Source organism: Lepidochelys olivacea (genome assembly GCF_965140295.1).
Source record: "Lepidochelys olivacea isolate rLepOli2 genome assembly, chromosome: 12".
Taxonomy (NCBI): Eukaryota; Metazoa; Chordata; order Testudines; family Cheloniidae; genus Lepidochelys; species Lepidochelys olivacea.
In genome coordinates, this window is record NC_140422.1 from 16,073,016 (window position 1) to 16,096,866 (window position 23,851).

The window sequence follows — 23,851 nt, forward strand, 5'->3', positions numbered from 1 at the left end:
AAACTAGGTACAATTTTAATTTTTTTTTTTTAAAGTGAATCACAGACTAGGACATTGAAAGTTCTGATCCGAACCATGCGGTGGTGAGATGAAATTAGAGACGCAGTCGGTCCACCCTTTTATCAGCTCAGACAAAACCATGAGGCAATCCAGGGTGCATGTGCAGACCAATGGATGCTACTTTCAAGTTCTCCAGCTCAGAATACATTGTGCGCATTCATAATATCCTCAGTGGAAGACAACAAGGACCATCGCTCAATGAAATTTTGTTTACTGGCTGGTTAATTTGTTTCTTTATAAAATAAGCACTCTGTATGGAGAAGAATCAGGCTTTTTTCCTAGAAACACTACAAGAGTGATATGAGTATGAGAACAAACAGCTTATATAAGTTCTATCCTTGTAAAAATACTCAAACTTTTTTTAAAACAACCAGTAAGGAAGTTAAACTTAAAAGGAACAATAGTCTGACATCCTATGAAAGAATATTTTTTAAATGTTTCTTATTTTTTCTTCTAAATACTTTAGCTGTTCTTGGTAGCTGAAGCAGCAAGAAAACAGAAAGAGCTTTGTTATTCTGGATTTTGAAAGGTTCATAAAAGAACAGGCATTGAAGTATCTTCAAAAAGTATGTGTCTACCTACTGGTTGGTTTTCCCCTCTTTTTGTATTTAAAATTGTAGGATCATGCATTGGTACAATACATTGACCTGTTTCAGGGCAACTGAGAGCTTCAATCAAAACTAAACTCTGATACAAGGACCATCTCTGTATTTGTATTATATCTTTGTATAACACCTAGCACAGCAGAGCACCAGTCCTGACTAGGGTCTCTTGCTGCTACTGAAATACATGGCTAATGTGATGCAGCTGTGGCACAAGTGCCAACTTCCAACTCTGACGATGAACCAGATTCATCTGACCAAGGAAGTGCAGCTCCTGTTGATGCCGCGGTCCAGAGAGGATGGCATTGGTGAAATCACTGCCGGCTTGCCTTTCAGCAACACTGTATAAGGCTACTAGAGTGCCCAGAGATGCCCATGGTACCAGGTGCTGAACTCCAGTAGTCTGCAAATCCTCGTGAATGACCATCCAAAGCAGGTTAAACAGTTCTTGATTCACCAGCATTGCTGGTACTGAAACTTGGCAGATTGCATGCCATGGCATATGGCCTCGGGGTTGAATGCATTGGCATAGTCTCTTGCTGTTGCTGAGCTAACAAAGATGGCACGGCTGAGCCAAATGATTTCACCGTAGAGGTTGATCTCAACAAGACAGATACAAAGGCCAGAGTCAGCTAACCTGTCTGAGGTGCTATTGGTCAGCATCGAATGCACTCTACCCTCCTTTCCAGGATGTTCGCTGGACTTCAGTGCTGGGGACCCCAATGTTCTGGATGCTGTGTTCTTTGATGCTGTCTTCCGGTGCCTCTTCTTCGGTATTGGAAAAGATTGATGTTGAGCCTCTGCCAAGACCGGAGGAGTGCTCCTAATCAAAGCAAATATGCTCAGTGTGTGCCCCAAACAAGGAGGCTCTGAGGATGACATAGGGTTGCCTCCTTCAGAAGGTGCTTCGGCATGATCTCCCTGTCCTTTTTATAGTTCTTGGTTTAAAGTTCCTGCAGATTTAGCACCTGTCCCAGATCTGAGTTTCTCCTAGGCACCTGGAGTGTCATTAACCAGCACTGGCTTCTGGCCTCCATCGCAAGGCTTGAAGTCTGGAGTCTGAGGCACCAGTACCCAAACAGCAGGAACTGAAAAGTACACAAAGTACTCCAGTAAAAGAAAACCTAATATTAAAAATATCCTCATACTCAACTATCAATTAGTAACACTAAGAACAAGGTAAAACTTGCAACAGTAAGGCAGAACGCTTCAACAGTCCTGGGCAGTAAACAGGAACTAAAGGCGGTTGGGCTCTGCCCTTTAAACCATCACACACAAGCATGAAGCAGCAGGGGTTGCGTGTGCCACCATCAGGTGCTGCAGATGGAAGTCTCCGATGCTAGTGCACTGGGCATGCACACACCTGAAGTGGAATGGACATATACAATCACTCAAAGAAGAAGCAGTCATACAAAGAGGAAGTACATCAGGAAAAATGAATGAGAAAAAAAACCATACTATGAACAGGAGCTTTTAAATAACCTGTTCTATCTACAATATTGCAGAAGAAAAAAAATGTGTGAACGTCAAGAATGCTGATAAACTAGAGTATTTAGATTAAACATTTATTTTTTTCATATATTCACAAAATCTTCACAAAAGTACTGAAACTCAAAAAGGAACTAGACTTGAATCAAATACAGAGATGAAATATACAAGACAAATGAGCAGGCAAACTAAAAGGTCTTGAAAGTATTTTACTTCAGATTGAAAAATGAACAGTTCAACTGTTCTGTTTAAATAAAGATTTGCAAGATATACAGTATTTTATGAATACAATGCTGGTCATTTGAGGCAATGTAAAATACACCTCAATTTTTCCTTCATGCTTCTTTTCTCTTTTAGAAAGATACTGTTTACCAAAAAGAAACTTGCAGTCCTGGAAAAGCTATTTTCCATTAAATTTATGAAAACCATAAATTGAGGCAATCCTAAGATTCCCAACGGAATCAAGATTATCTTCCCGCTACCACCACCTTAAAATTATCACATGCTTACTGGAACACTAATATCTGCACCCTAAGAGTTAATCTGCTTTCAACAATGAGGGTGATTCTTTTTAAAAACACTTCAGTGTGGTAAATGCGATACAGATCTTTGCAAGTATTAAGTGTTTGGAACAGTTTTGCTAATAGCAGCTAACAATACTGGATTAATATAATTTATAAATAATTGTTCCCTAAGCGGTGAACATAAATCTACACATTCACAATAATCTAAAACAAAATAAATACTGTGATTATGCATAATGTGGTACAACGTGTACTAGTTTCTATGAACAAAAGCGCAACATCTTGTTAATAAAAATTATCTGATCAGAATAAAAATGTGAATCTAAAATTTAAAACATTGTCAAATTAACATCACTTTTTAAGCTCTTAATGTTTGTATGAGTAAATGTTATGAATTTCCATCTTTTGGAATATATATTTTCCTTTTTGAAGTAAAACACCAATATGTTGTTGAAAATGTTTATTTCAGTGATGACATTAGTTTGGGTCTTGTTTTAGCATTATTTCATTTAAAAAGTCATTGCACTGATCACTGCCCATTAAAGGTCAGGTTGGTCTGCAATGTTTTGTATATGTATATAAAAAAAGTAGTTCTAAAAGCTAACCGTACTTTTTATAAAAACATCATCTCCAAGACAGCTGCATTAAATGCATGCAGGTATGCTGAACACAAACTCTTTCCTCTTTAAAGAAAAAAATGTTGAAGTAAATGCCACTTAACATTCTATCATTAAAGTGCCCCCAACTTCTTTTTCAAACTATACACGTGAAGGTAATCATACATTTAATTTGCTTTCATGGCATTAATTTATTGCAACCAAAATTTAAAGTGTAACTGAACCAGACAGTGTTAAAACTTTTGATTAAAGGTAACAAATTCAATGAAGTGGTACTAGGAGGCTAGGAAAGGTTTGGGTCTTTAAGGCAATACAAACTATATTTCTATTATTTGAAGACTAATTTTTATTAGTGTCAATATAAAAATGCTTAAAAGGGGAATGAGAAAAAATATTTTAATAGGAAAATGTACTTATAGCTTTAACAGTTATTCTCTCCCACATGAGTTTAGCAAAAATATATTAAAGACCAAAAAAAATGACTTTGAGGGAAAAAAGGCACAAACAAAAGGAGTGGGATTGGAGCAGCCCAGGAATGCAAACATTTATAACAAATGGAGTTGGCTTTTTTTCTTTAAAAATGGGAGACTGCTGGCGGGGTGGTGGGAAGAGGATGACAGACAAACTGAAAACCCCCCACTGCCTAAGACGACGGAACTCTAAAAAATAAGGTGAAGGTTATTTGTCAGAGATGACCAAAAGGTCAGTGTTTACACAAAAGTACATGTACACTTTATACAAATGAGACTTCATTTGCCACCATAAACCTTTTTCTTTCTAGAGGAACAACTTCTGAAGATCATAAATGTTCTATTAAATCATTTCAATGTGAAGGAAAAGCAATTCTGAGCAATATAACTAGTAGTGTCTTTATATAGATGTTATGACGACAATTCAGATTTTCCAAACTAATCCTGAGAAAAATTCTGTTTACAATTTAAACAGTAATGTTATGTAAAAAGTATTAACAAATCCACTATTACAAATGTCAATTTTCCTATATGGTCATCTATATATACACACAATAAAATGGTATATGCAAAAATAATAAAAAATCATGCACGAATTACTTTTTCATCTTTAAAGGCTGGGTTTCCCTCAAAATACAATTTTTCACCTTTTTTTTTTTCCTTTTTTTGTGTTTTGTTTGTAATCTGCCAAACACACTGAATACTACCTCTACAGTTCAGCATGAGCTGATGGGAGATAAATTTATTTTACATTCAAGATTTTATATGCTAAATGACCCTGTTGTAGCATATGACATCAAATGATCAGCTTTTTTCCTCTTTTTGCAGTGATTAATCTTCACGATCCATTCCGTGGCGAGCTGGGAAAAAAATGCAGTTGCTAATCAATGTCTGAACAGTCTGAAGCTCCACAAGAGATCCAAGGAGTCACTATCAAACTATTCTGTAGCATGAGATCATTGCACACAGAAGAACAGTCATAAAATAGGCAACTATCTACAAAGGTCAGAAAGGGCCACGTCTCTCTTGTGTTTCCTCTTTTTGACATGGAAACACTGATGTGATTTACTGCCTTGATGCTGTTTGTTTGTCACTGAGGTACCGTGGTTTGCGTTTGTTGGACCCTGGAAGCCTTTGCTGGAGGAAGAGCGAAATAACCTTGCTGATCCATGCTGTAAAAGAAAAAGGACATGGTAAATCAACATTAGAGTAAATAGAATATGGCTGTTACAACACTTGTATTACTGGTTAATAAATAAAAACACTACAGCTTCAAGAGACAGTGCATTTGAAAAGAGCTTGACATGAAGGGAAGAATCACATCTGTGCTTAGCCTGAAGCACAGAAGTTCTCTTTCACTTCAGCAACCTCAGAAGAGACACAAACAAGATGCTGGGCCCCAGCCCTTAAATAATACAATTAAAAGAACGACAGGATTACATAACTTAATTCAAGGTACAAAGTGAAGTATTAGTCCCTGTGTTTTAAAAAGGATAAGACTGTTTTTTTCTTGTGTGCTACATGCAAGCCAGAACTGTAACAGTTGCACTATACCTTACTGAAACAGATTCAGAGTCAAGAAAATGGGAGTGATGAGGATCACCCAGTGGTATTTCTTGCACAAGGAGAGGGCAACATTCACCCACATCACAATGCACAGAATGTGCTTTATGGTTCACCCTTTGAGATACATAGGGCCTAGTTTGCAAAGTGTCTAATTTAGTATTCGCTGGAAATCTTTAATAGATGTCTGTAAAAATATTTACATCTAAATAAGTAGAAAAATAGTTCTGAAACGCTACCATTCAGGAATAAAGATCCAGACTAATATTTAAGCTGTTCTAACTATATTCCTGTAAAAAATGACACGTCACCAGAAACTGAAGCTGTGCAAATCGAACACTGCTTTGAAATCATGATTTTCCAGACTACTGTATTGTCACAGGACTACTGTTTAACAAGAGGGACTTCGCCTTTTGGTGTTTGAGATTGTCAGTCAAATTATTTTTTATCATAATTTTTTTTGGGGGGGGGGGGAGTTTGATCTTTATGCTAAACTAATTAAATATGCATTTCTCCAATAAAAAAAAACAGAAACTCGTAATTTGGGAGGCAGGTCTTAAATTTGAATATAAATCCTTATAGTACAGCTAAAAGCAGGTGACAGCTAACATGTCAGGCTCATTTTCTCTGGGGGTAATCACGCAAAACTCTATTTGTGCAATACCTCACGAGGAAAATAGCCCTCTTACTCTACTGTGGTTTAAAAATAGAAATGAAAGTCAGCAGGAAAAAAAAGAAAGGCTCCACATTTTCACCACAAACTGTCCTTTCCATAAGGTCTTCATACTTTCAGGATAACAGATACCATTAAAGTAATTAAAACGTTTAAGATTTCTTTTAAACATTTCACAAACCTGCGATTTGTTTGTGCTGTTGGATGTATTAGCTGTTTGGCTGCTTTGCCTTTTCCCACTGGACTGGGAGGATTCCAGTGCTATTTCTTGTGACCCCACTCTGTTTGTAGTAGACTGATGGCAACTCAACTGTTTAGAGGTTTTGCATGGTGTTCCGTCAGAATCCTTCATGCAAATATAGGTATTAGTAAATTTATATTTTTTAAATAAAACTAAAGTGGACAAAATTGAGGAGATAAACATGCTGGTCCTGCTAAATATTAATCCTCTTAATCCAGGACTCTAAAAACAACCAACAAATGGGTGCTGGCTTGCAAATACATTGATGCATGACTGATTCCATGAGATCTTTAAATTAGTATATTAAACCAGATTAAAGAAATAAAAATGGAGAGTATTCAAACAAGTGTTTATCAGGTAGTTTTGGAATTTTTCCTACATTATATTTATTTCTACCTATCTCTTTTGAAACACAGGTATTTTACAGATGAAAAGGAGGCAAAGAATGTGATTGTACTCATATAAGGGAGAGCACTTTTCATACAGATGTAGAGGTACATTATGTCAGTTATGTGTTTTCTGGCAAAACAATTTATTAGAATCAATAGGAGTTATATGAAGAGCTTCACCTTACATACATCTGAGATATGTAGGAAATGATTGGTTATGCCTATATTGTTACACTGTGTACATATACAAAAAAAGAGAAAAAAATCTAATCAAGTTTCAAACAAAAACTTTTAATACTTACTACATCACTAGAGCTGGACAAAGTAGAAGATGAGGAAGACAATGGACCTGATGAAGAGTTTGAAGAATGTTTACTGAGTGTTTCTGAAGTTTTACTTCTAGATTTTCCCAGTGCTTCATTCACTTCAGAGAGATTATTGTTACACTTGTCCAGCTGCTGAGTATCTACTATCAAAGTTACTCCATTACCTGGAAGGGTAAATGGAAGAAAGAGTATTAATTTCTGTTAAGTGCTGCATTTTGCAAATATAGCACAGCATTTCCTCAGGAGTAGTCCCAGTGAAGTCAATGAACTGCACATATGAGTCAGAGCTTCGGGACTGGACTCACACTCAAAAACCCAACTACCGTATGTGAGGAAAAACTGCCACCAACTATGCATAGTCCAACTACATGAAAGTTCGAAAGGGAAAAAGCATTTTTGGGGTCTATCAGTTAGCTCTCCTTGTCTTGGATAGGATTGTTTTGGGATAGATTTTCAAGAATGCTCAGCTATCTACGAGTCTAAATAAAATGACCCAATTTATAAAGTGCTTATCACCCAACAGCTCCCATTTTTCCCTCAATGGGATCCCCTGGGTGCTCAACAGTCCAAAAAAATCTGGCTTCTTTATTTGGGTTCATAATGGGAATTATTGGGTGCAGAGCTCTTCTGAAAATCTCGCCCTGGGTGTTTTTGTGAAAAGTGGTAAAATAAGGAGCAAGAGTAGCGTTGAGGGAGAAGCAGTCACATCAAAACAGGGTAGACTATGTTAAGGCAATTCTCACTATTGTATAAAACTAAATTGTTCTGGTTTCTTATATATAGACAGAAACTGCTTCTTTAGTTAAAGAGGAGATGTAAAATGCCCTGTTCGTATTTAGACCTACGCCCTTTAACTGGTCTGGGTCAAAGGCAGCAACATTTTTTTACATTGCTGACCATGCAAAAAGCTTGCAAAGCAAGCATCACGCTGGGTAGCCAAATCTTACCATTGTATGAAGACTCAGTCCGACTCTGCATTCCCCAGTGCTTTGATATCCACTCTCTGTATGAGGCCACTTCTTGCGTTACTCTAATTATTCTTCCTAATATACTGTAAAGAAAACAAAAACAAAAGCAAAACCACGGATTAGTTTTAAATACACAGGAATATATGTAACTAATGGTTTGACTTGACATTTAAACTTTTACCTTTCAGTTTCATTGTTGGGATAATATTTAGCTATTGGTGATACAGCATGGCTCAAAACAACATATGCATAATCAAAGGCCTGTTTCACTTGCATGGCACCATATGAACTCCTCCCAACATCATTACCTTAAAAATAAATACATAGATAATCCATTAATTCTATGCAATGCTTACTGACTTTGAAACACTGGAGTAAGAGCTCACAGAAAAATGAGCTTTTAGAAAAAAAAAGGATTTGCTTTCTTTGAAATTCTGACCCACCTTAAATCATTTCTTGTGTGGGATAAAATTCAAACATTAATGAACTGAGAAAAAGACACAAAGGAATCTAAAACCCCAGAGGTAACTGGAATCTATGATACAAGTAGATGTCAAAATTGGAAAATCCATACACAATGTGAAAAAGAAAGCATATACTGTATAAAGAATAAATGCACCTATTTTTGTGTCATCTTCCACATGAGGTTTCAAATAAATAAGGCTTTGTAATAGCAATAATCATTCTTTAGTCACTGTCAATTATACCAAAAACTGAACCCTATTAATGGAAAATCAATGTTGTAACAACACACAGTGAAATCACTAGGTATTCAGAAAAAAGAACAGGAGTACTTGCAGCACCTTAGAGACTAACAAATCTTTTTGCGGATACAGACTAACACGGCTGCTACTCTGAAACTAGGTATTCAGGTCACTTTAACTCATGCCATAGTATCCTGTTGGTTCTATAGAGATGACAGGCTAACCCCTATTTCTGGAATGCTTTATAAATAAAATGAGCATTTTCTCTTGGAATTCATAAACACAGTCTTCAAAAACTGAATGAGGATTTTTTTTAAAAAAAATAGTTAAAGAAATTACTTTTCCTGTTTGACTCCTTTGGGTTAAATTTTTGAGCCTACTCAGTATGCCATAGTTGACATTTTGCATATTAAACTATGATACCTGGCTGTAGTGGATCTTCAATATATAGCATTGATGGTCTATAGCCATCCAGCATACTCTTTTGCACTTCATCTTTAGCCACATATGAACCACCATCCTTTATTCGGATTCCAGTCTTCAGGTAATTGAAGTGACGTCCATATAATTCAAAAAATTCTATTAAAAGGACACCATAGTTGGCACTGTGGATACAGGCATCTTCCCTGGGATGTAGCTATTAAACAAGGAAAAATAAACTTGTTTTCTCTTGTCTTAAAGATTCCAGACTTCAAAAGTTTTTTATATTCCTTTTTATGGACCAGAAATAACCTATCTATATGCAATTATCTTCCTTGACTTAAGCTGTTTAAAGTATTTAATAGTTGACAGTATCAAAGCATTTTACAGCATTCTTGTGAGGCAAGCAAGCATCCCCCAAATTTTACAGATGCAGAAACTACGTGAATTTCCAAGGCAACCAGAAAAGTTTGTGTCAGAGCATGGATTACAGCTCTGGAGTTCAATTCCCAGACCTGTGTGCTTGGAACACAGGCATAATTTAGCCTGGCCAGCTGGCTAAACATGGGCCATACACTACTGTGTATGGATTCTGAAGTATGAGTAACTGGCTGAAGTTGCCTTTTAGAATATGTAAAAACTTAAGTGGATATCAATGCATTTTACTGATCACAAAAATGCCATTAGTCATCAAAAGCGAGATCTGGGTTGAGGGTAACTAAATGTTCTTAAAACGATGTATGCTTGCTCAGCTCATTTGCTTAATACCCAGAATATTCTTTTAGTTGATCACTATTTCACAGCTGCTGTGGGGTTCCAACTCTGGGAACAGACTAAAAAGCCTGATTGTCAAGCTAGTCTTCTACTATGAATGTATGAAAATATATTTACTATTAAAGCATATCATTTATTCAAAGTTAAAACATATATGGAAAAGCCAGAACGTGATATATTCCAAATTTCTGCAGTACTTCTCATGAGTACGATAATATTGCTATACAGATATTTGTGCATTATATAATTAGTGCCAAAATATTTTATTACAATTAGCTGAATCCTCTAGAAATGAATAACACAGGTGATCCCATGTAAGTGTTTGGGATAACTAACCAAAGACAAAGGAAACAAAACCATGAGTCACATACTCATAGAAAATATACAGCAAGTATAACCCAAAATGAACAGGTATTATAAAGATATCTGCAGCTAATTGTTAATCTGATAATGTATGCTGTGCTAATTAAATAAAAAAAGTGATAAAACGTATGGAGGTAAGCCTAGTTTCCCATGAATGATATATCTGATACTGATATACCAAAGTGCTTCAATCTGTGGGTGTGAAATCAAATGTTAAAAGTCTTGAAGATGTTATGCTTTAGTTTCAATCTGATTAAAAGTATTTGGGCTATAGGAAACTGAAGATACATCATCACTGCAGTATAAGAACATATCTTCCCAGGATTGAAAAATGGGAGGAATGAATAGAAAATTAAATTGTAACAGAAGTGGGGATTTTTTTTTTTTTAAATAAAAGAAATATAGAAGCAACTTAGAAAAGTAATACTATATTGCCATTTTGGGATTCTGGGACATTACAATACACTCCTCTACTCAAAGCATTAAAATGCCACCTGAAACCTCTTGATAACATTATGCAAGCATTAGTACACAATTATCCTAGATACCTACATATTTTACGTACAGCTGACAAATGCCCAAGTCGTGTACAGAGAAGACAAGATCGAGGAAAGGAAGAGAAGCGGACAAGAAAATTAATCCTGCCAATACCATAAGTATTTACAATTAATACTTTTATTAGATCTTGGGGGTTTTAACATGGACAAACCACTTGTGCTTTACTCATGGCTGTGATATGGTCCAAACCTCTTAATGGAATACAGCTTTAATATGCATTGTTGGTGGCTACATTAGTCTTTATTCCTTAGGAATTTTCATCTAATTTAAAGCATAAATCTGCATGAATCACAAACTGATTCCACTGGATTGATTCAGGTTCATAGTTATCAAGGATGTTAAACCACTGAAGACAATTTTTCCCCTCACCACGTAATTTGTTTTTGGGTTTTAGTGAGATATATGGTTAGCCTTTGATGGATGTTAATCACCTGTGTTAATGAAATTTATGGTTGTATTCCATGCCAAAAAACCCCACCATCTGAACGGTCTCCCTTTTGCGTCTTCTTGAGAGAGAAATGAAATGGTCATGACTTAAGCTACCCTCTCACTCTTAGAGCAGCTCTATGCTGCACACTCTTTACAGCAGTGTGCAGTGTACATACACTGCATGCCTTCCTAGCATGGGTATAAACAGCAGGGTAGAGACAGTGAGGCACTGCTTTAGCGAGTAGCATATACACACATGCCAGAACCTTAGGGTTTATACTCCACATGGTTCTCTATATGCTCAAGCAGCAACTCTCATGGCCACACTGCTATTTTTAGCAGCACAGTGTCCCACTGTCTCCCCACTGCAGGAGTCTTTCTCCATCGCAGGAAAAGACTCCAGCAGCAGGGAAAGGATCTGGCAGCTCCCTACAGCAGGGACAGACTCCACCAGGATGGATCTGTCAGAGCCTTTCCCTGCTTGCAGCTAAAGACTCTAGCAGCGGAGAAAGGCTCTGGCAGGAAGGAGGCAGCAGGGAAAGGCTCTGGGAACTCACTGTGGCCGGAACCTTTCCCTGCTACCTTCCAGAGCCTTTCACTGTCATGTGTAGCTATGCATATGCTAGTGGTATACAGTGTAGACATACCTCTAAGGTGGTCCCCAACAGAATAACATGATGTCTCTTGTACTACCGCTGTTCAGAATGAATCCAGAGTTTAAACAAAGAATTTCAGGCTAAAGGAATGCCAAGAAATTACCTTAAATGTGGTTCTATTCTGAAAAGTGGCTATATAATAAAAAGAGATACTCAGTCAACAGAACCATGTGCATGCACACATGCATGTGGTAGTAGCACTAAGAATCAGATCTGCCAACTTCAGATAAAAATGTTTAGACTACTTTTTATACTTGTTAAACCCTCCAAAGCAAAACACAGCTATGAATGTGAGATCTGGATTATAATCTGTCATATTTTCACCAAGTTTTTAAACTAAATTCCAATTGTAGAACCAAATTCTGTCCTCATTTACAACTGTGCAACTCAACTGTAGACAATGAGGTCTACAGGCATAGAGTGCAGAGTCTGGCCTTCACTGGTAATGTTTCTGATGTTGCATGAGCAGGAAAGAACATCTTGATTTTCAGAGCGAGGTTCAGCTGGCAGTTAAGGGGAATATTTATATTTTAAGACTTTTTAACTGAGCAAATTTAATCGGCAAATCACTGAGTGACAGACCTGCAATGCTATGATGCCATTTTTACAGTCACTTTTCAGAGTAGAACCATACTATAAATTTGAGGAAAAATGTAAAAACAAAAAATAATTTTAAGTTAAAATGCTTAAGTAACTTAAAACAAGAAACAAATCCTTTTTGCCCTAATGGCATCAATAATTTCATTTAACTTACCTGGAGGAAGCTGACAGCCATTAAAAAAAGACTATAAGAACCAATTCCACCTGTGAATACTTCATTAAGGTCCCTCTGTAACAGGAACTGTTTTAATACTAAAACTAGATATGGTAATACAGGATATTTCTGAAAAAGAACAACACGGATGTTAGGCTAATATTGTACATATGTACACATTTGCTGTGAAAACTATACCAAAATTGGCTGTTCATAAACATTGAGACCAAGATAAACATATAAACACTGACTCACTATATAAAATGGTAAAGTGATGGCCAAAAAAAGACATCTTTTGGCATTTTTTGGACATGTAACGGAGAAGAGGTGGATTTAATGCAGCTTATGGACAAAACAGTTTTTGCATTTAAATTAATGAGGGGAAGTGGTCTTCTATTACTAATATCTATTTCAATAAATACAACAGTAGAGAGGAAATGAGCTGGTTTTGTTTGAATCAAACACACAGACATACTTTTCTTACAAGATTAGACAAATATGCACTGAGAACAAAGGGAAAGTCTCTCCAATGTGTAGTAGGACACTTAACAGGTAACAAAGCTCCCCACTTCTCAGCTGATATCCAAAACAAACTGAGGTCTCGATCCTGCAGACACTTATAACTTAACACCTTTGGAGTAGCCCATTGAAGTACCCATTAAATACAAAGCCATTAAATCTACGAACTATTTCAGAAAGTACAGTCACTTACCTTACAGTGACTGGTTCTTAAGAGGTGTTTTGTCTGCAGGGATCCCAGTCTGGGTTTCTGGCTACCAGTTCTCTCTCTATGGAGCTGGGTTTCAGGGGTCTTATCTAAATAGACTGCAGGACCCCGCCCCCCCCCCAGCACACTAGGCATCAAATCTAGTACCTGGAACTAGTGAGTAGTGCTGGACAGAAGTATGTACTAAAGTTCCAAATTGCTGCCCTGCAACTTTTTGATATAAGGACATTTCTCAAGCATGCCAAGGAGATCATTTGGGTCCTAGTAGAGTGTACTTTAATATGAGAGGGTGGAGCTAATTAATTTAGTTCAGAGGAGATGTTAATGCCATCCAATACCTATTTCATGAAAGTCTTTGGGTCATAACAGTCCACCCTCCAGGCCCGTCCCCAGGTTTCTACAAATAGTCTAGGTGACTTACAGAAAGGCTTTTTTCTACGGAGGTAGTTGGAGAGGGCCCTCAAGACAGAGCATGTCTAGTTTTGGTCCTTCATGTGTTTAATGAGTTTTTGTTTTTGTAGCTGTCAAGGGAGACACATTGGAAGGTTTATGTATTGATTCAAAAGGAAGTCTGAGACCATGTTTGGTGAGGTCCAAGAGTAACCTTGTCTTTGTGAAATATAGTATAAGGAGGTTCCACTATTAACACCTGAATCTTGCTCAACCTTTGAGCAGAGGCAACAGCTACTAAAAAGGCTGTCTTCATAGAAGGGTGGCATAAAGAGTATGAAGCTAAAGGTTCAAAGGGGTGGGGGGAGATTAATTAGGTCCAGGAATACAATATTTAGGTCCCAGGAAGGGGAAAGTCCATTACTGGGGAAAGTGTGTGGATCACATCTTTTCAAGAAAGTAGACATAGATGGATGTCAGAATACACTGGAGAGTGACAAGCAGATATTGTGGCTAAATGAACCCTAACCAAACTGGCTGAATGTCCCGAATGTTTCAAGGGTAACTAGTCCATAACAGGAACAGATGTCCATGGATTGAAGATCATGCTGAACATCCCAGAGTGAAAACAGTTTCCATTTGGAAATATACATTTGTCTTGTAGAAGCCTTTATGCTTTGAAGCAATATATCTTGTACCTCTATGGAGCGGCTCCTGACTATAGCACATAACCAGCTAGCATCAGATATACAGACCAGGGGTTTATGTGTATGATCGGAGTACCAGAACTGATGTACCTATGCTGGTACTATCAATATTAGCCAGCCATTGTCCTGACTTACTCTTCTGGAGACTAATGGGATTAGCAGGAGGGCATACATCAACTGTCCGTTCCAATGGATCAGGAATGCATCCAAATGGGAGCCTGGATTCATGTGTCCTTGGGAGCAAAAATGCCAAGCATTTCTTATTCAAGTTGGTGGCAAACAGGTCTGTGGTTGGAAACCTCATTTGAGGAAGATTTGATTGAGGACCAAGTCTTTGGAAGTCTGCTCATGACTTGTAAAACACTTACTGTTGAGTTAGTCTGCCAGATTGCTCTGAGTAGCTGGTAGTGTAGAGCTATGAGACTGATTTAGTGTTGTTATGCACTAGTCCTGTAGATGAAACCGCTTCTTGTCAGAGAACAGATGATGTCACTCTACCTTTTCTGTTGACATACTGTGTTACTGTAGTCCATCAGGACTTGAATGGTAGCCCCCTGGAGAAGGGGCAGGAAAGATATGCATGCTAAATATATCACATTCCAGTCCAAGTATAGATGAGACTCTGTTGGGGATCACCAACCTTGTTTCTGAAGACTGTCTAGGACTGCCCCCAGTCTTGTTTAGAACCATCGGTTAACTGAGTTTTGGTGAGAGACGGGAATGTGAATGTGATGCCTTGGTAGGCTTTTTGCGGGTCTTTCCACCAGTGTAGAGAGGACAAGACTTCTAAGGGACCTACAACCTGCATGTTCATGCTGTAAGTGCCAGGTTGATTATAACTACCATTGAAGAGGCAGAGGGCAAAATCCATAATACAGTATCACAAGTGTGAGGATGCCATGTGGCCCAACAACCCAAGAGTCCTTCTCTACGGTTCTCAGTTGACTGTATACATTTGAAATGAAATACACCATGGTGCAAAATCTCCCCAGCAGGAGATAAGCTCTCACTGACCTGGAGTCAAAAACTGCTCCTATGAATATCATTGTTTGAGTGGGCATGAGAACAGACTGATTGATCTTGAGGACTAATGAGAAGAGGTAGAGAACTGTTTGTACTCTCTGGTGATCTATTGTGGAGGAGTTAGCCCAAATCAGCCAATTATCGAGGTATGGATAAATGTGGAGGCTCTGTCTTCATACATAGGCTGCCACTAGCTAGAAGCATTTGGTAACAATTGTTGGTGCTGTGGGAAGTCCAAATAATAGTATTCTGTACCTGTAGTGCCCATTTCCACCTGTGAAATAGAGGTACTTTCTGTGGGCTCATTAGACACATGGAAGTAGGCATCTTGCAGGTCAAATCTCACCCTGTCTACATCCTCAACACTGGTATGTATTATAGAAGCTAGAATGATCATCCTGAACCAAACGGATGAATATGTCATTCGCCTGAAGTCTAGAATGAGGCATCATTCTCCTTCCTTTGTCAGGATAAGGAAGTACCTTCTCCATTGCAACGATCTGTAGAAAGTAGTCCACCTTTTCTTTCAGCAGTATTTCATGAGAGGGGTCCCCAAGGAGGGACAGGGCTAGAGGATGAAAAGATGTTAAGGACTGAAACTGGAACCCATAGCTTTTGTTGATGAGTTCCAGGATCCAGCAGTCTGTAGTGATTCCATTCCAACACTCCAAAAATAGAGAAAGATGGTTGCCAAATGGGGGACAGAGAAGTATACCTCATATAGATCAGTCCAAAACTCGACCATGGTGTCAAACTTGCTGCTTCTGGTTAGATACTGTGTGGCTTGTAATAGTAGAGGAGGTCAGTAGCAAGGTCTTTTCCTGGGAGAGTCTGAGGATTGTTCCTGGTAATAGTACAAGGAGGCTGGTGTTTGCATAGGTAAGGTTTGATGTCTACCTTGTCTCCTTCTCTGAGCTGGAATCTAGAGATGGAGGGACTGAAGTGTTGTTCTAAAGTCTCCGAATGAGAGGAGTGCTTCCTCTGTCTTGACGTTAAAAAGGCCATGATCTTCCAATGACAGGTCCTCAATTGTGAGGTCTCAACTTCTTTTGGTATGCAGTACCAAATGATTGCAGTCATAGCGACCTGTGCATGGTGACAGAAATAGCCACTGTCCTTGCAGCTGTGTCAAACACATCTAGTGCTGTCTGTAATACAGACTTGGCAATCAGTTGACCCTCAGAAGATGAATTAAAGTCCACGTATACTGAATCCTGTGGAAGTCTGTCCATGAACTGGAAGATTTGTCCCAATTGAAGTAACCACACTTTGCTAACAATGCATAGTAATTTGCTTTGTTACTTGGAAGCTCGAAGAAGAGTAGATCTTTCTTCCAACCAGATCCAGTTTCTTGGCTCTTCATCACTTGAATAACTTAGGACAGCCACATTTTGTTTTTCTGCAGCTATTACCAGAGATTCTGGAATAGGATGGGTGTAAAAATACTTGAATCCCTTTGAAGGGACTTGATAAAGACCATCTGTCTTTTAGAAGTGGCTGAGGCCTGCCACAGATCCTTGGCCATTTCAAGGATGCCCTCATTCATGGGCATCACTAGTCTGCCTGGAGCCACAGAGTGGAAGATACCAAACAGTTTGTGACTTTTCTTGGACAACTTCTGAAGGGATCTCTAAGATGTCTGCCACTCACTTCAGTAGGCCTTAAAATCATCAACAGTGGATGGGACAAAGGGATCAACTGCTTTATCCAGTAAGGATGAAGAAATCACCACAGGTACAGAAGGGTTTGCCTATTCCTCTTGATGATCACCACTACTCTGAATGTCTTGCTCCAGCTTGTGAAGTTGACCCCGTTGAAGTACTTGTGTTGTTCTAGAAGGCCCAGCAAAATGAGGCAGTTTATTTCTAGGTGAAAGGGGTCTTGGTGATCGGAGTCCCAAAAATGGAGTTTGATAATTCTATGGTAGCCAATAAGGCCAGATCTGCACACCACAGTAGTATAGCATGTGAAGCCAAGGTGGAGAGATTCAGGAAGTTGAACCCCTCTTGACTCATGTCTCTTACAGTGGGTAGAAGAGTGTCCTGAAATCTCCTCCTCTGGCTCCCACTCGTGAACTGATCCAGGGAAGAGAATCATAACCCTGGGAAAAGGGCTCCTGAAATATCCCGATGAAGAGGAAGCAGATGAATAGAAGGGCTAAACTCTGAAGAGAAGGATTTTGAAAAGCCTGGGATGATCTTTCATGAGATACGGTTATCTGTACCAAAAGAGGCTGATGTTCCATAATCTTCAACTTACAGCCCAGATATAGGCCTTATAGATGTTATCTGAGTCAGGTTGAGAAAAGAAAATTATAGTTAGGCCCTAATAGCTAAGTCTCTAGACATTATAAATGTACACTGTAACGAGACTGCACGCACAGAGGAAAGCGATACTGTGAAGATTGACGCTGATGAGTCGTGTGCAAAAGAGCATGCATCAGGCAGTAAAGCTGATCTGCAGTGTGGATCAGGCTTTGAAGGAAGAGCAGTGGTAGAGTGACAAGTACACCTCTATGCCGATATAATGCGACCAGATATAACACATACAACGCGGTAAAGCAGGCCTCCCCCGCACCCCAGGATCTGGGAGGCAGGAGCTGTGGGGGGGGGGCACTTCTGGGGCCCCTGCAGGCCCAGAGTGGCCTGGGTGATTAGTGGGGGGCTGGGAGAAGCCCGCTCTGCTTCCCTCGCTTCAGCCCCAGCCATGTCGCTCAGGGGAGGGGGTTTGAGGGAAGAGATTCCCCTCCCCCCGCCCCTCACCGGCAGAAGCGGAGCAGCCCAGCCCCAGCCCGCTCCACTCTGACAGCCACAGCGCTCCGCTTCCCGCCGCCGGTGAGTGCAAAGGGTGTCCTTTCCCCAACCTCCCCGCACTCACCAGTGGAGGGAAGTGGAGCGCCGCAGCTGGGAGCTGGCGGAGTGGAGGGGGGCTGGGGCCATGTTGCTCCGCTTCCCGCCGCTGCTAGTGACCTGTTGGGGGCGGGGGTGTGGACAGGGGTTGGGGTCCTGGGGGTGATGTCTGGAGGAGGCGGTCAGGGACAAGGAGCAGGGGGGCCAAAGCAAGTTTGATATAAAGCGGTTTCACATATAACGCGGTAAGAGTTTTTGGCTCCCAAGGATTGTGTTATATCGGAGTAGAGGTGTATGACAACTCTTTGGTCTCCTCTTTGACAGTACCAGGGAAGGTGATCTGTGGTGTGGCCTTAGAACGATGCCCCTTTCTGCCATGGTCAGCAGGAGAAACTGACTGACTCTTCAAGGCCTATACTGATTGTTTGGTACCTAGAGACAAGGCAGGAGTTCTTCTGGTAGCTGTGGAGACCCAGGTACTGGAGGTGTCACCCTGACTTCCTAGAGAACAGGTCAAATGATGTTTATGAGCAGCAGAACCACATTCTGACTCTCAGTTCTCTGAGTAAGAAGTGCCTCGTGGAAGCCAGTGGGGCTATTCACATGCTTCAGAGTTAAGCGCATGCATAAGCATTTGTAAAATAGGAGCCTTAGCAAGCGAAAGGTAAGGTTAACATTCTCATCAGCTATTGAAACCCCATAGGTCTGAAAATTTGGCTCGCAACCTGATGTTACTGCAGCAGAACAATGCTAAAAATTGATAGTATAAAGGGTTAAATCCTGCTTGCCTTACTCATGCGAAAAGTTTTACTGAGTTGAAAGGTCTACAAATTTTGCTCTGAGGTTATAACTATTCAAATACTTAAAAGACTAGGTGGGTGAGGTAATATCTATTATTGGACCAACTTCTGTTAGCGAGTGAGATAAGCTTTCAAGCTTACACAGGAATAAGCTTGAAAGCTTGTCTTTCTCACCAACAGAAGCAGGTCCAATAAAAGATATTACCTCACCCACCATGTCTCGCTAATATCCTGGGACCAGCATGGCTACAACACTGCATACAAATACTTAAGGTCAGTCTCTGTAAAAGTATCCACTTCACCTGTTGACCATGGTTAACAAGTTTTGATTAAAGAAAGAAAATATAATAAAGCAGTTAACATTAGAGAAGGAAGAGCCAACACTCAATGAGACTGAAGTGTATCTTTCTGTGTATCTACATAGAACAGACAGGGCAAGCTAGCATATATTTTTTTGGCTTTACCAAAAGAGGCTTACCATGTATGTCTAAAGGTCTGAATAAGAGAAAGGGGAAAGGAAATAAGTTCAAAGATTTTGCACAAGGTTTTAATACACAAACCTATTAAAGAGACAGTTAGACTCCGTAGACTAAGTCAAAAAACAAAAATAACTGCAATAGATTTGTTCTCATCATTTTCATGACTTAAAATGTCATTTTTCAATTAAATAATGAATGCCATATTTACTACTACTATACAAGCCTGACAATTATTTTGGCTTTCTGCACCAACCTCTGGTATTAATCATTGCAGGCAGGAATAACTAGAATAACTGAAGTAGTAAAGACAGTTAGCCAGAATACGTTTTCTTTAGGTTAAGCTACATAATTATGAACTGTATTACCAGAATGTCTTGTACTCATGCTAAGCTTTACTGTGGAAATTCACTACCAGTGAAATTGTTGTAAACTTTTTTCTTTGTACATGCAGAATCAGTCAGAAGCAAGATTTGTGCTCTGTTAAAATTGTCAAGTATGAACGTTGTGCTAGGTACAGTTACTGCAAATGTCTCAATGGTCTAAGGCTACTTGTACTCTACAGTCTACTAATATCTGAAATATGTACAAACCTAGAAAAAGAAAAGGTGTGTCCAATGTGTTGTAAACAAGGGGAAACAAATATGAGCACAGTTAAGCTCATAATTTGGAACAGAGTGAAGATGTAACTTCTGCAATTGGTAATGTATAAGCTTCTCTATATTATGCTGATCTATCTTTGATTAATAGAGCCTGGTTATCTGCTGTATGAGCAATAAAGAAACTGAACTCTCAATGAGACACAACATTTAATATTGATGCTAATGCACCTTCTCTTGCAAACATATAGTTAGAATTTCTCTGTATATTTTCCATGAATATTTAATTCCAGATTGTTTAGACAGCAACATGTTCTTCACTTTTTTTGAGCCTTAAGAGTGGCAATATTTTGGTTCCAGAATGACAAAGGATAAAGAAGTAGAGTGTTTGAATATTTGATTCTGCATTTTACTTTACCCCATTCTTATTATAAAGTGAATTATCAATGTACAACTCCATAGTGTTAGTATAAAGCATTATCAAACCTTGATAAAATCTCTGATGAGTTGGGCTGCTTTAACCCCATTCTGTACATTAAAGCTGATATCGACTTTTACTTCAGTGAAGGAATCTGTCAGTTTAATAATAGGTACCTGACAAAAGAGAAAGAGATAAAGTTAATATTTAACTATCTGAAAGGGAAAAGTAATCTACTAAATTTCCAAGATATATTTAGCTTCTTTACTAAAAGATGATGTGCAAATACCTACACTAGCAAATTTGAACTGTTTTATAGATTTGTAGAAGGAAGGAAGGAAGGGAGAGAGAAAGAGGAGAGAAAGATTGCAGGAGCACTGTGAATTTAAGATCTCAACCCTTCTTATACATTTAATTGAATTGCGAATGATTTTTACCTCATACTGAAACTATTTTCAATTTAAAAATCTGTTATGCATAACATTGTTCTGAAACATTTTAAAATGCTGTAAAGTGAACAGTTGTGAAGTCAAAACAGTACAATTTCTTGTGAAGAGCAAACACCAGAGGGAGACAAGTGCACAACAATTAAAGATCCCCGATTTCATGCAAACATTCTTAATGAGAAGAGGAAAGAGACACATAGCGTAGGTTTACACTGCACACTAATTCTGGGCTCCCACTCAGGTTTGAGCCCAAGCCCCCTTTACATCCACATAGAAATCAGTCTGTCTTGGGCCAGCAAGCACTCAGAAGCCAGGTTCTAGGACCCTGCTAAGGGGATGGGTCAGAGCCCAAGTTTTGTGGTGGTTTGGGGTCCAAGCTCTGTCGTTTTGCAGCGTGGATGCAGCTCAAGTCACAGACCGAGTCAGAAGGTCTGTATAATGAAGTATGGATGCATTAGTATGGCTATGAGACCCAAGTCTAGTAACTGTAAGCCCAGGTTTACAATGCAGCATGGAAGCTTAAGACCAGGCTCAAACATCAACTCCACACGGTTGGGTCCACAGGTTTCCAGTGTAGTTTAGACAAACCCACAAATATCACAGCAAATCTGTCCATAAATTAAACAAATTACAAGACACATTATGAGTAATAAAACTGTCACTAAATAAGCAGATTTGATTCTAAACATCACAAAGCAAAATCTGAGTAAAATGATACTATTTTACAAAGTAGAAGTATACTTGAAGATATTAAATTGGCAAAAGACTTACAGTTGCTTTGTCTAGAACCTTTACTGAATCTTCATCTGCTACATTGTGCTTTCTAAGAGCCTCTTCCAGGGTCCACAGAGGCAAAGTCTCCCATTTTCCAAACACAACTAAGTCAATATCACTGAAATTACAAGAGAGAACATAAAAATAGTAAGTTAAAATACCTACTGATGCTAGGTTTGGGAGGTGTTTAAAAGTGTATGATTGGGAAAACACCAATAGAAAGTAAAATAAGTAAAACAGCTCACTAAATTCTCTTAAGCAGGAGGAAAATAAGAATTAAAATACAACATCAGAGTAATTATTTTTTACATGTCTAAAATATATTAAGGGAGACAAGGTGGTAATATCTTTTACTGGACCAACTTCTGTTGGTGAAAGAAACAAGCTTTTGAGTTTCACAGAGCTATTCTTCAGGTGACCTCAGGTTTCAGATGGAACTCTTTCACCAAGAGAAGTTGGTCCAATAAAAGATATTACCTCACCCACCCTTGTGTCTCTCATAGCCTGGGACCAACACAGTTACCACACTGTAAATATAATAAAATCAGACAGCAAGCTACCATCTTGACAATTTGATAATGTGAAGTGGGACAAATGAATCTACCTTTCCATTAAGAAACAATGGAAATAGTGTTCAGAAGAACTATGAGCTGTTAATGTATGAAAACAGTTGATGTAATGACTACGTTAATAAGTGTAATTTCTAAGTATATAGAACTTTGAAACCTCTGGATTTTAACTGCTTTCCAGCCTCATCTGCATCAAACTGGCTTCCTCCCCACCCCGTCAAAGATGGGACCCTTCACCAAGAGAGATTACATACCTATTCACTAAATAAATACTGAAGCAGAGTTTTGAAAAAGGTTAAGTAAGTATTTAATTATTTAAGGTGTTTTAACTAAGTCTCAGTAGTTTTCCTTTGAATATGAAGATAGCTAGTCCTGATTAGAATTAAACAGTCAGAGCATCTTTAGCTGCAGGAGAGAGAGGAGATCCACAGGAGCCCAGTTTGGGCTGTAGATGAGGTTTGCATGGGATTATTTTTCTCTGATGTGTGCATGAAAAGGAGTGGATCAAACTGATAGCACTAATTGTTAACTATCCAGTATTACACTACAAGTTTCAAAGAAAAACAATTATTTCTTTATGTGAATGAACTAGCAGTGTCCTCAGACGAACAGATTTCAGAAATCAGTAAGGATAGCATCCAACGGTAATCACAGCCTTGATGAGCATCTAATCGAAATTTTAAAGATGTCTAGATGACAGTGTAATTTTATTAGGGTCCAAGAGAGTCATTACAATTTAAAAACAGTGAAAACTTTTTTGGAGGCTTTGAATAAGCTGAGCTTTATATTTTTCCAAACTTCTTTTTTGGTTTGTAGTTTAAAGGTCTGCTTTCCAATCACTAGACCAGCCTGATTTGGGTAAAGAGGGAGGGATTTAGGCCTAGACAGATTATTCACCAATAAATTGGCTTGCCAAATAAACTATGGCAAGAGGGAGAGAGAAATACTGGGAAAATCTACATTATTTCAGAAGTTATTTTCATGCAGATTTTAGAATTTTGTACATTTACAGAAACCACATTAGGAACTTTAGAATTTGCACACAATCAATCAGTGTTAGCAACAGACAGGTTTAACACCAGTCCAACTATATACTGTTTAACTGACCAGGAACAAGCACCATTCAGCACCTTTCAGAAAACTATGGTTAAAACCGTCTCAGAAAAAAAATACTTATTTTGTTCTGATCTACGCTTGCAGCTAAATGAGTGCTAAACTCATTGCTCATACAGATTGGAAGCAGCAAATGTTTGTAGTGTGCACCAGGCCAGAGAGAGCAATATATTAACACCCTGAGAATATATATTAACGCTCTGAGAATACATATTACCTGCAGGACAACACTACTTGACCCCCATCAGATGAACAATAATTATCTAATTAATCCTCAGCACTGAAGTAACTGGATATTCAAGGGATTCTATTTTAGAACAATAGAATCAAAAAAGGCCAGCAAAGGGTGTTTATCAGAAAAACCTCAGATCTAGACTAACT

The 23,851-nt window shown here is 38.7% G+C and overlaps 1 protein-coding gene across 2 annotated transcripts in view; it reads right to left on the reverse strand.

Annotated features, from left to right (window-relative positions):
- Nucleotides 1-2,310: 2,310 nt before the first annotated feature.
- The window catches only part of TENT4B (terminal nucleotidyltransferase 4B), a 51,820-nt gene continuing 30,279 nt past the window's right edge, over nucleotides 2,311-23,851 (reverse strand). The window contains exons 4-12 of one of the 2 annotated variants that reach the window (XM_084644547.1): nucleotides 21,786-21,906; nucleotides 20,637-20,744; nucleotides 12,580-12,708; nucleotides 9,049-9,262; nucleotides 8,103-8,229; nucleotides 7,901-8,004; nucleotides 6,930-7,117; nucleotides 6,179-6,343; nucleotides 2,314-4,933 (exon numbers count right to left, since the gene is read on the reverse strand). In XM_084644547.1, coding sequence (XP_084500673.1) covers nucleotides 4,754-4,933; nucleotides 6,179-6,343; nucleotides 6,930-7,117; nucleotides 7,901-8,004; nucleotides 8,103-8,229; nucleotides 9,049-9,262; nucleotides 12,580-12,708; nucleotides 20,637-20,744; nucleotides 21,786-21,906 — 1,336 coding nt within the window. In that variant the 3' untranslated portion in view covers nucleotides 2,314-4,753. Of the gene's footprint in view, nucleotides 4,934-6,178; nucleotides 6,344-6,929; nucleotides 7,118-7,900; nucleotides 8,005-8,102; nucleotides 8,230-9,048; nucleotides 9,263-12,579; nucleotides 12,709-20,636; nucleotides 20,745-21,785; nucleotides 21,907-23,851 lie in introns of both variants that reach the window. The other variant, XM_084644548.1, reaches the window with a different exon arrangement.